We start from the raw sequence: 18,122 nt of genomic DNA on the forward strand, positions 1-18,122 counted from the left end.
ACTCTGGTTATCAATTTTTAGCATATTCTGGTACTAAATCTGGTACTACATCTGGTCCTAATTCTGGTACTACTCTGGTACTACCGGTACTCTGGTACTAATTCTGGTACTACTCTGGTACTAATTCTGGTACTACTCTGGTACTAATTCTGTACTACCGGTACTCTGGTACTAATTCTGGTACTACTCTGGTACTAATTTTGGTAGTACTCTGGTACTAATTCTGGTACTACTTTTGGTACTAATTTTGATACTAATTTTGGTACTACTCTGGTACTAATTCTGGTACAAATTCTGGTACTAATTCTGGTACTATTTTGGTACTAATTCTGGTATTGCTTACCTGTCTGTGTGCATCTCTAAGATAGGTATCGTATCCACTGTCACCAGCAGAAGATGATTTAGCATATTCTGGTACTAAACTGAGATAACTACAAAGAAAAACAATTAAACATAATTAGTAATAAGAATGTAATTTAGGGAAGATGTTGCTTTTTTCTACATAGCTAGGATATGTTTGTTCATGGATACTGAAAATTTATTATATTAATTTAAGAATATACAACCTGATAGATGATGTGATGTACTAGTATGTGTGAAGTTTGAACTTGATTGGTTCAGGCATGTATGAGATATGTGGAACTGAATTTGTTTAAACAAGATGACTGCTAGTCAGCCATTTTGGATTAGATCGAGACAAAAAGTGATTTCTGATGTACATGTGTAGTTTGAACTTGACTGGTCCAGGCATGATAAAGTTGAGAATCCGGAACTGCATTCTTTGGAACAAAATCGCCACCAGTCGGCCGACTGTTGAAACTAATAGAAAAAACTTCTGTGTGCTGACGGTATTGGAGGCATGAAGTACAAATAAGGAATCTTGTATTTATTAGTATATTAGATGCACATATTCAATACACATAAAGCAAAAATTGTGTTTATTGCATGCAAAATCATTGAAATATGTCGTATTTTGACCATAGACTTGTCTTAGCCTTTTATACATGTATTTACAGTAAGGTGCTTCTAATAGAGCAAATAAAACATTTAAAAATAAAACTGGTTTAACAATTATAAATATTTAATGATATTTTCTTCGTCATATATCTTGTCAGACAACAAAATTATAGCACTAGTTGCATGTCCCTCTCTGCAATAGTACTTAGGATACTACAGTTATGCATATTAATGAGATCACATGACCATACAGTTATCTGGTACATTAGTCATAACACATTGTCAGATCTGCAGCAGTGCTTATTACATTACAGTTCTGCATATTAATGAGATCACATGACCATACAGTTATCTGGTACATTAGTCATAACACATTGTCAGATCTGCAGCAGTGCTTATTACATTACAGTTATGCATAGTAATGAGATCACATGACCATACAGTTATCTGGTACATTAGTCATAACACATTGTCAGATCTGCAGCAGTGCTTATTACATTACAGTTATGCATATTATTGAGATCACATGACCATACAGTTATCTGGTACATTAGTCATAACACATTGTCAGATCTGCAGCAGTGCTTATTACATTACAGTTATGCATATTATTGAGATCACATGACCATATAGTTATCTGGTACATTAGTCATAACACATTGTCAGATACCTTCATTATAACACTAATTGTATGTTACTATCTGCAGCAGTGCTTATTACATTACAGTTATGCATATTATTGAGATCACATGACCATACAGTTATCTGGTACATTAGTCATAACACATTGTCAGATCTGCAGCAGTGCTTATTACATTACAGTTATGCATATTATTGAGATCACATGACCATACAGTTATCTGGTACATTAGTCATAACACATTGTCAGATACCTTCATTATAACACTAATTGTATGTTACTATCTGCAGCAGTGCTTATTACATTACAGTTATGCATATTATTGAGATCACATGACCATACAGTTATCTGGTACATTAGTCATAACACATTGTCAGATCTGCAGCAGTGCTTATTACATTACAGTTATGCATATTATTGAGATCACATGACCATACAGTTATCTGGTACATTAGTCATAACACATTGTCAGATCTGCAGCAGTGCTTATTACATTACAGTTATGCATATTATTGAGATCACATGACCATACAGTTATCTGGTACATTAGTCATAACACATTGTCAGATCTGCAGCAGTGCTTATTACATTACAGTTATGCATATTATTGAGATCACATGACCATACAGTTATCTGGTACATTAGTCATAACACATTGTCAGATCTGCAGCAGTGCTTATTACATTACAGTTATGCATATTATTGAGATCACAAGACCATACAGTTATCTGGTACATTAGTCATAACACATTGTCAGATCTGCAGCAGTGCTTATTACATTACAGTTATGCATATTATTGAGATCACATGACCATATAGTTATCTGGTACATTAGTCATAACACATTGTCAGATACCTTCATTATAACACTAATTGTATGTTACTATCTGCAGCAGTGCTTATTACATTACAGTTATGCATATTATTGAGATCACATGACCATACAGTTATCTGGTACATTAGTCATAACACATTGTCAGATCTGCAGCAGTGCTTATTACATTACAGTTATGCATAGTAATGAGATCACATGACCATACAGTTATCTGGTACATTAGTCATAACACATTGTCAGATCTGCAGCAGTGCTTATTACATTACAGTTATGCATAGTAATGAGATCACATGACCATACAGTTATCTGGTACATTAGTCATAACACATTGTCAGATCTGCAGCAGTGCTTATTACATTACAGTTATACATAGTAATGAGATCACATGACCATACAGTTATCTGGTACATTAGTCATAACACATTGTCAGATCTGCAGCAGTGCTTATTACATTACAGTTATGCATAGTAATGAGATCACATGACCATACAGTTATCTGGTACATTAGTCATAACACATTGTCAGATCTGCAGCAGTGCTTATTACATTACAGTTATGCATAGTAATGAGATCACATGACCATACAGTTATCTGGTACATTAGTCATAACACATTGTCAGATCTGCAGCAGTGCTTATTACATTACAGTTATGCATAGTAATGAGATCACATGACCATACAGTTATCTGGTACATTAGTCATAACACATTGTCAGATCTGCAGCAGTGCTTATTACATTACAGTTATGCATAGTAATGAGATCACATGACCATATAGTTATCTGGTACATTAGTCATAACACATTTTCAGATCTGCAGCAGTGCTTATTACATTACAGTTATGCATATTATTGAGATCACATGACCATATAGTTATCTGGTACATTAGTCATAACACATTTTCAGATCTGCAGCAGTGCTTATTACATTACAGTTATGCATATTATTGAGATCACATGACCATATAGTTATCTGGTACATTAGTCATAACACATTGTCAGATCTGCAGCAGTGCTTATTACATTACAGTTATGCATATTATTGAGATCACATGACCATATAGTTATCTGGTACATTAGTCATAACACATTGTCAGATCTGCAGCAGTGCTTATTATATTACAGTTATGCATATTATTGAGATCACATGACCATATAGTTATCTGGTACATTAGTCATAACACATTGTCAGATACCTTCATTATGACACTAATTGTATGTTACTATCTGCAGCAGTGCTTATTACATTACAGTTATGCATATTATTGAGATCACATGACCATATAGTTATCTGGTACATTAGTCATAACACATTGTCAGATCTGCAGCAGTGCTTATTACATTACAGTTATGCATATTATTGAGATCACATGACCATATAGTTATCTGGTACATTAGTCATAACACATTGTCAGATCTGCAGCAGTGCTTATTACATTACAGTTATGCATATTATTGAGATCACATGACCATACAGTTATCTGGTACATTAGTCATAACACATTGTCAGATCTGCAGCAGTGCTTATTACATTACAGTTATGCATATTATTGAGATCACATGACCATATAGTTATCTGGTACATTAGTCATAACACATTGTCAGATACCTTCATTATAACACTAATTGTATGTTACTATCTGCAGCAGTGCTTATTACATTACAGTTATGCATATTATTGAGATCACATGACCATACAGTTATCTGGTACATTAGTCATAACACATTGTCAGATCTGCAGCAGTGCTTATTACATTACAGTTATGCATATTATTGAGATCACATGACCATACAGTTATCTGGTACATTAGTCATAACACATTGTCAGATCTGCAGCAGTGCTTATTACATTACAGTTATGCATATTATTGAGATCACATGACCATACAGTTATCTGGTACATTAGTCATAACACATTGTCAGATCTGCAGCAGTGCTTATTACATTACAGTTATGCATATTATTGAGATCACATGACCATACAGTTATCTGGTACATTAGTCATAACACATTGTCAGATCTGCAGCAGTGCTTATTACATTACAGTTATGCATATTATTGAGATCACATGACCATACAGTTATCTGGTACATTAGTCATAACACATTGTCAGATCTGCAGCAGTGCTTATTACATTACAGTTATGCATATTATTGAGATCACATGACCATATAGTTATCTGGTACATTAGTCATAACACATTGTCAGATACCTTCATTATAACACTAATTGTATGTTACTATCTGCAGCAGTGCTTATTACATTACAGTTATGCATATTATTGAGATCACATGACCATACAGTTATCTGGTACATTAGTCATAACACATTGTCAGATACCTTCATTATAACACTAATTGTATGTTACTATCTGCAGCAGTGCTTATTACATTACAGTTATGCATATTATTGAGATCACATGACCATACAGTTATCTGGTACATTAGTCATAACACATTGTCAGATCTGCAGCAGTGCTTATTACATTACAGTTATGCATATTATTGAGATCACATGACCATATAGTTATCTGGTACATTAGTCACAACACATTGTCAGATCTGCAGCAGTGCTTATTACATTACAGTTATGCATATTATTGAGATCACATGACCATATAGTTATCTGGTACATTAGTCATAACACATTGTCAGATCTGCAGCAGTGCTTATTACATTACAGTTATGCATATTATTGAGATCACATGACCATACAGTTATCTGGTACATTAGTCATAACACATTGTCAGATACCTTCATTATAACACTAATTGTATGTTACTATCTGCAGCAGTGCTTATTACATTACAGTTATGCATATTATTGAGATCACATGACCATATAGTTATCTGGTACATTAGTCATAACACATTGTCAGATACCTTCATTATAACACTAATTGTATGTTACTATCTGCAGCAGTGCTTATTACATTACAGTTATGCATATTATTGAGATCACATGACCATATAGTTATCTGGTACATTAGTCATAACACATTTTCAGATCTGCAGCAGTGCTTATTACATTACAGTTATGCATATTATTGAGATCACATGACCATATAGTTATCTGGTACATTAGTCATAACACATTGTCAGATCTGCAGCAGTGCTTATTACATTACAGTTATGCATATTATTGAGATCACATGACCATACAGTTATCTGGTACATTAGTCATAACACATTGTCAGATCTGCAGCAGTGCTTATTACATTACAGTTATGGATATTATTGAGATCACATGACCATATAGTTATCTGGTACATTAGTCATAACACATTGTCAGATACCTTCATTATAACACTAATTGTATGTTACTATCTGCAGCAGTGCTTATTACATTACAGTTATGCATTAGAAGGACACATGACTAGTTACTTTATGTTGGTAATTAATATGCATGGATTTCAACCATGGTTAATCTATGGATTATCCAAAAGCAACTACCGTAAAAATTCATGGCGTATAGTCGGGCAGAGAACACGCACTGCGTCAAGGACCACGCACCATGTTACTGTCACGGGGTAAATTCTCTTCTCTCGGGGTTCTCCACACGTGTCAGGGGGGAAACTCGTCTCGTCTCTATCTCGTCCCCTTGAGATACGGGATCGGGAAAGTCACTTTAACTTTACAGTCAAATAAGGTACACACAACGAAATACGTTTCAGCTCTCGTCTTAGTCGGTCTTTCGAGCACTCTATAAGACACAGCGCCCTGGGGAAAAGTCCCCAAGACTCTCGCAAGGCTGAACCAAGACTCGCCCAAGACTGGACTGCCTCAAGGCTCGCCCCTGGACTGGACTCTCGACTGCCCAGGACTGCACTCTCTCTACTTCTGCGTCTATCGTGCTGTGCTCCCCAAGACCAACTCAAACTCTCTTTATTCATTTTCAAAACTCTAACCAATTACAAAACAGTAAAAAGACTCTAGGGCGTAACCTTCAATCATAAAGCCAATCACACTAAGTACTGAATACGTCATATCTTTTGATTAATCGTTCACTACATTAATAACTATGGATATAAACTGTCAGAATCGCGACGGTTATCTGGTAATTAGTTCCAAATCACTGAGCCAAGTTCCGTTCAAAACTTCAATTCGGCCTGAACGATGACAGACATAACACAGCAATTCGCTAATAATCAACTAATTAAGTCGGTTAACAGATACGCAAAAACAAATTCATGACATTACACTTGAAATGAAACAGTGAAATGGCAAAGGTACACAAACAAATGATGAGCACGTGGCTACAAAGTAGCCGTCTGGCTGCACTGCCTTTTTTTTTATTTTTCTAGGCATCGCCCGGGCGATGTTATGGCAGATATTAGGAAGTCCATCTTGTCTGGAAAAATAACCCTGCGTTGATAAGAATGATGTCAAAAAATGTTTAGAAAAAATAATGTTTCGCGTTGACCAAATATAATCACGCAAAGTATAAATTCAAAGTGTTTCAATACATTAGTGAGAGGTCGAATTTTACGTGAACAAGAACATGCACTAAGAAGGAAAAGCAAGTCAAAGTCGAAACGGGGTGCATCATGGACATGACACAACACACGCTGCGACAACTGAGTGATCAGCGACATCATTTTGGGACGCAATTGAACTTCAAGTACTTCTTTGCGAAACTTGCTGCGCGGCGAAGCTGACATCAAGTGTGTGTTGGCCGAAGTTTGACCCCAAGTCACGCACTGAACTGGCGCGTTACCTTAGCAACCTTTTTTCTTTCGTGCCCCGCGCGTCAATCTAGTAAAATTGTTAACATATCCGAAGGTACTGTAATTACGCAACTTGTATGCAACTCTGTATTGGCTTTGAATATATCAACGTCGTTTACTTAGTGCACTGCTTTTCTAATTACGCAAATTTGTTTACAATATTGTACCGGCTCTGAATATTTCAACTTCGTAATGTATTGCTTTCATAATAATTAGTTTTTTTTAACCACGCGTTTGAATTACGTGCGGCATCACTTCATTTCGAATAAAAAAATCACCATTGGAACATTGGTGAATCACAAGTATTTAAAATATTTTCTCGACTTTCCGTAGATACCCGACTACTATCATTTTTAATGATTTAAATGCGCCAATGTTTATGTTTGCGTAATTATTACGAATGCGACGCATTATCAAGTCGGTAATATTGAAATATTCACAGACCCAATACCCCGAGTCATTGCCCTAACAATAGTAATCAAAGAAAGCTTAGAAAGAACTCCCGTGTGCTGAGAGTATTGGAGACACATTAAAAATTAATTCAAAATTACTTGAACTTGATATATTGATGGAAACGCAGAAAACTAATTATGGAAATAAGGTAACTATAATATGAACAGATTTAAGTGTAAAACTAATAAGGTCTACACAATGTACCAAGTTTCATTGAAACGTGATTAGAACGAAAAAAATTATTAATTATTATGCTAATTAGAGAATTAATATAAACAGATTTTAACCCAAAATTAATCAGTCTGTCTATTGTCCTAGAGCATTTATGTACCAAGTTTTATTCAAATGTGATGATCAATACTTGAGACATCAGTATTAATTAATTATGTTAATTAGGTGATTAAGAAGCATAAATATTTACCAAAAACTATCATGGTGTATAGTCCTAGGTTCATTGAAATGTGATACACCGCCCATGGGCGACGTTTCAAATAGTGAGCGATGTTTTGGTCCACACATTGCCTGACTGAACCAACAAACATTTTTACAGACCCCAATTTTCCCGTCTGACATCTTGTATCGAGCGCGCTATTTCAAATATGACGCTAAAAAAATTCACTGTGAAGTTGAAAAGCATTAAAAACTTCAATAAAACCAATGCTGTAAATAAATTGTTGTTGCGTATTATTACACTCGAATAAAGTCTACGCTTGAAAAGAATGCTATTTACGAAGTTTAAAATATCCAAGCCTTCCTGGTTCGAGCCTCTTGGTTGTTATCAGTAATGCTTAATTTTTGTCTGTATCGCATTCCAGACAAAATGTCGGTAAACAAGAAATGGGCGAACTAAAATGTCTCCTGCGTTTCACATGCGACATGATTATTAAAAAACACAGTTAAGCGGTTATGTACGTTCTATAAAGCTAACCTTGTACACATAATCTTGTACTGACGTGTTTTTTCTCCAAAAAAGACGTTCTCTTTCAGTTAACCCCCAGTTAGCTCTTCCCGTTCATGGTATTTGTGAGAGTTGAAAGATTTTTTGAACACATGACAAGTAACTATATTGATTTACGTACGTTACGTCATGTATGTTCTATAAAGCTAACCTTCTACACATAATATTGTACTGACGTGTTTTTTCTCCAAAAAAGACGTTCTCTTTCAGTTAACCCCCAGTTAGCTCTTCCCGTTCATGGTATTTGTGAGACTTGAAAGATTTTTTGAACACATGACAAGTAACTATTGATTTACGTACGTTACGTCATGTATGTTCTATAAAGCTAACCTTCTACACATAATCTTGTACTGACGTGTTTTTCTCCAAAAAAGACGTTCTCTTTCAGTTAACCCCCAGTTAGTTCTTCGCGTTCATGGTATTTGTGAGAGTTGAAAGATTTTTTGAACACATGACAAGTAACTATATTGATTTGCGTCAAGCTGGGTGGCCCGAATTTAAATATCAGTGCGTGAACTCAAACGCGTGGTTATCAGAGTTCAGTCGAAATGTACGTGAATATTGCGATCGAAGTGCGCTGTCCAGAGTTTATTATATTATAGTAAAATTTAACTTGACGCATGGTATGGTTTATATTACATGTTCACTTCATTTCGAATAAAAAAATTACCATTGGAACATTGGTGAATCACTGTAACAGCTCCTGCTGTTCGGTTGAGGGAGAGTATTGACGCGACACAATTGATTGGATAAAACACAACTATCAACGCATTGATTACTTTAATCACATCTAGTAGACATACGAGGTTGAGTACAATATAATATTGGCAGTGACAATGACAATGGTTTCAACTGTAAAATGAATAAAAAAGAAAATAAATAAAGAAATTACAAAGGTATAAATAATGTACAAGTATAATGTAAATACATAATTTTAGACAATAAAATATGATTCACACATTGGTAATATTCGCGGCTTACAGACCAATAATAGCGAACAATAAAAATACAGAAGTAGGTGTTGCGATACAAGTCAATTACATCACACATGGAGATAGCGGTCACGTGATAAGCATCGAGTGAAACAAAATTGCACATAATCGAAATAAGGTTGCGAATCTTGAGATATAACAATAAATCGTTGAATCAGATTAACTAGACACGCATAAATCACTAATTAAGGCATTGGTTGCACAATCATCGATCAAAAACAAATACATAAAGTTTCACGGAATTTTCCACATCATGTTGACCTACGACGCCTCGTGTAAATTGCATTTAGAAACCTCGCTGAATTCACTCATCAGAAAATTAGTAATTCTGAACGATGTCATTATTACAGTAACAGGAAATAAGATCACACTTACGTTTGTGTCTTGACCATGGAATAGCGTGAATTGAATGACGAATTGAGCGTTAGTGACGAGTCAAAATCAAATGCCGCGGTAGCGTGAAAACTTGTGATCTTCAAAAGGTAAAAGGTCAACTTTGAACAAAACGAAAGGGCCACTAGAGGGCGCCACATATCTAACTGTGTTGCAAACCGGCAGCAACACTCCGGCCCCTTAAAGGCGAACAATTGAGCCTTTATAACATTACTATCTAAATTACAAAGCAATGTAAACAATAAATACAAGTATGACTGTCATTAGGGGTAGACTACCCTTCAAGTCGACACTGGGGATTATTCTGCCCCTCTGTAAACAAGAACACAAAAACAATCGACATACTGTCAGACACAGATATTGCTACTGTTCAATGTCTAGTCTTTTCCAGAAATTTCAAGGCACACAATCTTCGTAATTGGTCTTACTAGCATCCCAGTTGATGTTCTTAACTTCACTGAGCGAACCATATTATCTGAGGTGGTTCTAAATACTTCCACAACCTGAGCAAGAGGCCATGAACATCTTGGAGCTGATGGATCATGAACCAAAACAACATCGCCCATCTTGACATTATCTCTTGCTTTGCGCCATTTTTGTCTCTCCTGAAGAGCCGGTAAATACTCTTTTATCCATCGATGCCAAAACACATCAGCAAGATATTGTGCTTGGCGCCAACGCTTTCTCACGTAACAGTCCTCCTTGACAAATACTCCTGGTGGAAGTTTCGGTCCTGCTCTCAGCAAGAGCAGGTGGTTTGGTGTGAGGGTTTCACAATCCTTCGAATCATCTGATAACCTCGTAATAGGTCTCCCATTGACTATCATTTCAACTTCACAGAAAAGTGTGTGAAGGACTTCATCATTGACGGTCTGTTCAGTTGTCAAGGTACTCAACACCTTGCGCACAGTTCTGATGCAACGTTCCCATACACCACCTTGATGTGATGCTGTTGGGGGGTTGAATTTCCACTCAACCTGATTTTGTAGCAAGTATTGGTGAATTTGTTCTTGATTCCAGTTCTCTATGGCCAATCGCAGTTCCCTTTCACCTTTCACAAAATTTCCTCCATTATCGGACCTAATTAGCTGTGGCTTACCACGTCTAGCTATGAATCGCCGCAACCCATTCAAAAATGAGTTTGTGTCCAGTGAATAAGCTACCTCGAGATGCACAGCTCGAGTTGTAAGGCAGGTGAATATTATACCATATCTCTTCAACATGGACCTTCCATTTTTGACATAGAAGGGTCCAAAGCAATCAATGCCTACACAAGTGAAGGGAGGCAAGGCGGGAGTAACTCTATCTATTGGCAAATCGGCCATCTTCTGATTGGGTGGTCGAGCATGTCTTTTCCGGCAATCAACACAGTTCCTTGAAGTTGCTTTGGCAGTTGCACGCCCACCAATGGGCCAAAACCTTTGTCTGATTTCACTAAGAGTGTGATTTGTACCAGAATGACCAGTACAAATATGATAGTGGCGAACAATGAGTGTTGTGACATGATGACCCTTTGGTAAGATTATCTGATGTTTTGCATCTTCATTAATTTGTGAATTTCTCAGTCTGCCACCAACTCTCATAACACCTTCTACTAGAATTGGGTCAAATTTTACCAATGGGCTATTTGAATTAACTTGTTGACCATTGCGCAGGGACTGAACTTCAGCTGCATATGACTGTTGCTGGATATACTTCACTATAGAAATTTCAGCACCCTTCCATTCCTCCACTGAGATTGGTCCTGCGACCCCTTTTCCCTTTGACTTGACAATGTGTTTCCATCTCAGTATCCAGGCTACAACCTTTATTAGTTTTGGCCAGCTGGAGAAGTGATTCATTAAGTAACTAACACTGCAATCCCTTCTAACTGAAACCGTAGATACAGCCTTCAATTCTGGGTCCCTTTCAGAGATACCCAGGTCAGCAGGATATTGTGGCCATTCACTTTCGTCTTGTTTCAAAAACTCTGGTCCAGAGAACCACAGATCACTCTTAATTAATTCCATTGCCCTCATCCCACGAGAAGCAAGATCTGCTGGGTTCTGCATTGAAGGAATGTAGTGCCATTGATCCTTGCTGGTATGAGACAAGATAGTTGCAATGCGATTGCCCACAAACGTTTTGAAGCGTGTTGTTTCATTATTTATGTATCGTAAGACGCATGTGCTGTCCGTCCATAGAATAGATTTATCGATCTTGATCTCCTGAAGTTCGTCGCGAATCATCTGGTCCAAGCGACATGCCAAGACTGCAGCCTGGAGCTCCATTCTTGGGATCGTCTGCATTTTCACAGGGGCAAGGCGAGACTTCGCTGCGACAAGCGCACAACTGAATATACCTTCTGCGTCCTTCTGACAAAAATAGGAAACAGCACCATAACCCATTGATGATGCATCACCAAAGTGATGTAGTTCTCGATACACAACCGCTCCAAGTTTCGGCTCTTTATAACTACGCCGAATTCTCAATGTTGTCAGATGGCTCAAGTCAGACAGCCATTTGTTCCACTCAATCTCGATTTTCTTAGGAATGTCTTGGTCCCATTTACAATTAAGTAAGCACAGTTCTCGAAGCAGAAATTTTGCCTTCAGTATAAATGGAGATACCAATCCCAATGGATCATACACCGAAGCTACCACTGACAAGATACCTCTGCGTGTACTGGGTTTGGTTTTTGGAGAGATAACATAGCCAAGACTGTCTTCCTTGATGAACCACTGGACTCCGAGAGCCCGTTGCAAGTCACCACCTCCCAGAGATGATAGATCCTTTGATTTATCCTGTTGAAGGGCATTCAATAACTTTACGGAATTTGAACTCCACTTGGTCAGGTTGAAACCACCCTTTGCAAGCAGATGCTTAAGATTTAGAGCAGTGCTAATCGCCTCATCTTCACTATCTAAAGACTTGAGACAGTCGTCAACGTAAAAGTTGTTTTCAATAGTATTAGTGATATTCTGCTCATGTTCTCCTGCACGGTCCTTTGCCACATTTCTAAGGGCAAAATTGGAACAACTTGGTGACGATCGTCCACCAAAAAGATGTACCCGCATTTGATATTCTTGTGGAGAATTATTCAGATTACCATTTTCCCACCAAAGGTAAGTTAGGTAGTGGGAGTCAGTTTCAGGCACTCTAACTTGGTAGAACATTTTCTCAACATCAGCCGAGAAGGCAACTTGACTGAGGCGAAACCGCATCAACACACCCATTAGGGAACTGGTTAAGTCCGGCCCCTGTAGAAGAAGGTCATTGAGGCAAACATCTTTGTATTTTGCTGAGCAGTCAAATACTATACGCACCTTCTCCGGCTTTTGAGGATGTATGACTGGGTGATGTGGTAGAAACCACCTTGATTCATGGCCTACAGCGGAACACACCTTTCTAGCATAGCCGTCCTGGACTAAGCCTTCCATGAACTTAGTGTACTTCACCTTTAGAATGTAGTCTTTCTCAAGTCGAACCTTGAGAGAATTCAGCCTTTTCAAGGCCATTGACTTGTTGTTGGGTAGCACTTGAGGATCTGTCTTCCATGGCATAGCTACTTGATAATGACCATCTTCGAAGCAAATTGATCGTTTCATGATGTTGATAGCCTTCAAGTCATCACGAGACATCACAGTTTTTCCTATATTAGTGTCATTGAAGTCAATGTTACAAAATGTTTTAAATTGTTCATCAAGAGAAGGATACTCTAGGCATTGCCTATTGGAGTTAATGAAATTACACATGTTCTCTTGTTGGCCTATATATAATGGACCATTGACGACCCAACCACACAATGTTCGTGTAGCATAGGGACCACCATTAGTTGATGTTTTGACCTCAAGGGGTTGATGCAGTTCTGGAATGTTAGTGCCAATCAATAGTCCAACTTCTTCATTAATATTTGTCACCTGAACACCATCAAGATGTGGCCACTTATTGATATCTTCCTGCTTAGCAATTGTGTGGCTGTCCACTGGCAAAGTTGGAATAGTAAATACTTCGGGAGCCATAACGACAATATCCCCATTCAAATTGGAGATTTCAAGTGTTAGTAGTCTCCGTTGATTGGTAGATGTGCGGTCTATTGTCTTCAAGTCAATTTCGGTTTTCTTACCCTGGACGCCTAATTTCTGAGCAAGAGATTCAGTACAGAAACTTATGTTTGATCCATTGTCCAAGAATGCATATGTCTTTACAGTTTTTCTTCCTCCTGAGCACCTAACACTGACAGGCACTGCTGCAAACCCAATGATGCTATTTTTGCAAGTAACGGCTGTAGATGTACCCTGATGTGACTCACTCAGATTTTGAGCTTGAATTGAAGATGATGCTGGCGAATTACTAGGTGTGGTTGTTTGATGTGTCGTAACTGGATGAAGAAAACTTGAATGCTTATCAGCACACAGCTTGCAAAAACTTCCCTTTCTGCAAGTACTAACAAAATGACCAGGGTTGAGGCAATTGCGACACAGCTTCTTTTCTTGCACAAACCTCCTACGTTCCCCAACTGACTTCTCCTTGAATTCCCCGCACTGTGACAGCCAATGTGAAGAACTACACAGGGGACAGTTCCTTCTAAATGGTTTTGATTCAGAAATGTGAGGTGACACACTAACTGCAAACGATCTACCACTTTCCTTTTGTTGATTGGAAATTACAGAGAAACTTGGATCATTTCTCATTACTGATTCTTGATGAATGAAATTGTAGAATACTTCAAATGGTGGAAATAAAACGTTGTTGTTTGTCTTGAAACTAGCACCATGCTTCATCCACGAAACTTTCAGGCTTGGAGGTAGTTTTTGTATAACTACATTGAGCCCATGGGCAGAGTCAAGGCTGGCAAGACCAGGATATTTTCCAGACTCCTTCATGTGAAGAACTTCTAGAAGTAGGTGATCTAAATGCTGCAGCTTGATTGATTCCTTAATGGTGAACCTTGGAAATTCTTGTAGACGATTCATCAAATCTTGTTCAATCACCTCTACTGCACCATATGTTTGGTCCAGGAGATTCCATATATGTTTCAGAGCTTCGATTGGTTTGTCTACATAAACACTTTGAAGTGGTGTAACCAGTTCTCGTGAACTGTTTCCCAACCATCGCATAATCAGATTTACCTGTTGTGAGGGGGGTACATTTAACTCGCTTATAGTGCTCATCATTAATGCCTTCCAGGCCCTGTAAGAAGTTGCACTGTCATTGAAAGTTCGAAGACTGGAACTCAATAGCTCTTTTCTGAACATTATGTTGCCCATTTCAGTGATCACATTTGCTGATTGATCAGACTGACTCTTGGTAGACTGTTGGCTGATGTTAACTAACTGCTCCTCCACATGAGTGGATTGTTGTTTGCTCTGAGGAGTGCCTGATTGACCTGTTGTCAAAGGTAGTGCTGGGGATGGCAAAGTCACATCATTCACACCGAGTGGAGAAAGAAGATTCACATTTCCTTGAGGGGGTTGAGCTGACCACCATGGGTCTTCAAATGACAGCACTTGAGATCCCAGCTTCTCCTCTCCCTTTGTGACATCTTCGACTGGGTTTGACTCTAGGGCTTCATATACCCGTTCTTCCGCCTCTGACTCGGCAAGCTGGGTTTCTTGCTCGAAACGTATCCTTTGTTGCTTTAATTTGAGCTCCTCCAGTTCGAGTGCTTCTGTCTGGGCCAGTCTTTGCAGTCTAACTTTCAAAGCTGCACCCTTGGCTGCTGCTCTTGCCTTTGATGATGCCGTACTGGCACTTGAAGATACGGAAATATTGTCTGGTTGATCCATGACATCAAGAAACTTGAAACTGTAACAGCTCCTGCTGTTCGGTTGAGGGAGAGTATTGACGCGACACAATTGATTGGATAAAACACAACTATCAACGCATTGATCACTTTAATCACATCTAGTAGACATACGAGGTTGAGTACAATATAATATTGGCAGTGACAATGACAATGGTTTCAACTGTAAAATGAATAAAAAAGAAAATAAATAAAGAAATTACAAAGGTATAAATAATGTACAAGTATAATTATTATTATTAATCCTTTATTTCAGGCCAAAAAAGTCCCATATTAAATACATAACAAACACGAACACTAATAAATACAACGTCTAAGATTAGTCCAAAATTTGGATAAGAAAAAAACTGTCAGAGTTGACACAAGTACGAATTAAAGCATTATCGCTCGTAAGTAGACGCTGACTGAAGTTATATAATGCCTTGCGCTGAAGAGATTCAAAGTTGAAAATATTTCTACTCACGCAATTACCACTGGCGCTGCTAGCCCGTTTAAGGCTAAAGACCAATCTTATAGCGTTATTATAAGCCACTCGCACAGTATTCACAATTTGTGTACGATAATCACACCAAACATTCAAACAATATATACTGTATAAATACGTTCTAAATAACAAACACTTAACGTACTCTGAACTTTTTATAAATTTTCGTAAAATAAAATTTGCCCTAGCATAAATACACCGCAATTGTCGCTTCATATCAGCTTCATCCTTGCCATCTGATGACACCATATAACCCAGGTACTTTTTCACTGAGACGAAAACCAGAGGTTTACCATACAAGTACACATAATTTTAGACAATAAAATATGATTCACACATTGGTAATATTCGCGGCTTACAGACCAATAATAGCGAACAATAAAAATACAGAAGTAGGTGTTGCGATACAAGTCAATTACATCACACATGGAGATAGCGGTCACGTGATAAGCATCGAGTGAAACAAAATTGCACATAATCGAAATAAGGTTGCGAATCTTGAGATATAACAATAAATCGTTGAATCAGATTAACTAGACACGCATAAATCACTAATTAAGGCATTGGTTGCACAATCATCGATCAAAAACAAATACATAAAGTTTCACGGAATTTTCCACATCATGTTGACCTACGACGCCTCGTGTAAATTGCATTTAGAAACCTCGCTGAATTCACTCATCAGAAAATTAGTAATTCTGAACGATGTCATTATTACAGTAACAGGAAATAAGATCACACTTACGTTTGTGTCTTGACCATGGAATAGCGTGAATTGAATGACGAATTGAGCGTTAGTGACGAGTCAAAATCAAATGCCGCGGTAGCGTGAAAACTTGTGATCTTCAAAAGGTAAAAGGTCAACTTTGAACAAAACGAAAGGGCCACTAGAGGGCGCCACATATCTAACTGTGTTGCAAACCGGCAGCAACAATCACAAGTATTTAAAATATTTTCTCGACTTTCCGTAGATACCCGACTACTATCATTTTTAATGATTTAAATGCGCCAATGTTTATGTTTGCGTAATTATTACGAATGCAACGCATTATCAAGTCGGTAATATTGAAATATTCACAGACCCAATACCCCGAGTCATTGCCCTAACAATAGTAATCAAAGAAAGCTTAGAAAGAACTCCCATGTGCTGAGAGTATTGGAGACACATTAAAAATTAATTCAAAATTACTTGAACTTGATATATTGATGGAAACGCAGAAAACTAATTATGGAAATAAGATAACTAATATGAACAGATTTAAGTGTAAAACTAATAAGGTCTGCACAATGTACCAAGTTTCATTGAAACGTGATTAGAACGAAAAAATTATTAATTATTATGCTAATTAGAGAATTAATATAAACAGATTTTAACCCAAAATTAATCAGTCTGTCTATTGTCCTAGAGCATTTATGTACCAAGTTTTATTCAAATGTGATGATCAATACTTGAGATATCAGTATTAATTAATTATGTTAATTAGGTGATTAAGAAGCATAAATATTTACCAAAAACTATCATGGTGTATAGTCCTAGGTTCATTGAAATGTGATGGGTACCCTTTAAAAGTTTCATTAAAATCCAATGAGTGGTTTTTTAGACAGTGCAACAGCCATAAAACAGCGAAAAAATTAACTAATTATGCAAATTAGGTAATTAATATGCACAATTATTTATCCCAAAATTAATCAGGTCTCTGCATAGTCCTAGAAAATCTATGTCGCAAGTCTCATTGAAATGTGATGATTAGTACCTGAGATACATTTGTATCAGGTGAAAATTAACTAATTATGCTATTAAGGTGATTAATATGCACAAATATTTACCCAAAAACTGATTAGGGGTCTGCACAGTCAGTCATCAAGTAACTATGTACCAAGTTTCATTGAAACGTGATCATT

At 37.3% G+C, this 18,122-nt stretch overlaps 1 protein-coding gene across 2 annotated transcripts in view; it reads right to left on the reverse strand.

Annotated features, from left to right (window-relative positions):
• LOC102807339 (FHF complex subunit HOOK interacting protein 2A-like) overlaps nucleotides 1-18,122 on the reverse strand; it is a 58,277-nt gene that overhangs the window by 639 nt on the left and 39,516 nt on the right. For both annotated transcript variants that reach the window (XM_085504564.1, XM_085504565.1), the window contains exon 11: nucleotides 344-431. In XM_085504564.1, the coding sequence (XP_085360690.1) occupies nucleotides 344-431 (88 nt within the window). The remainder of the gene's footprint in view (nucleotides 1-343; nucleotides 432-18,122) is intronic.

Source organism: Saccoglossus kowalevskii, chromosome 10, assembly GCF_978046115.1.
Source record: "Saccoglossus kowalevskii chromosome 10, keSacKowa6.1, whole genome shotgun sequence".
NCBI lineage: Eukaryota > Metazoa > Hemichordata > Enteropneusta > Harrimaniidae > Saccoglossus > Saccoglossus kowalevskii.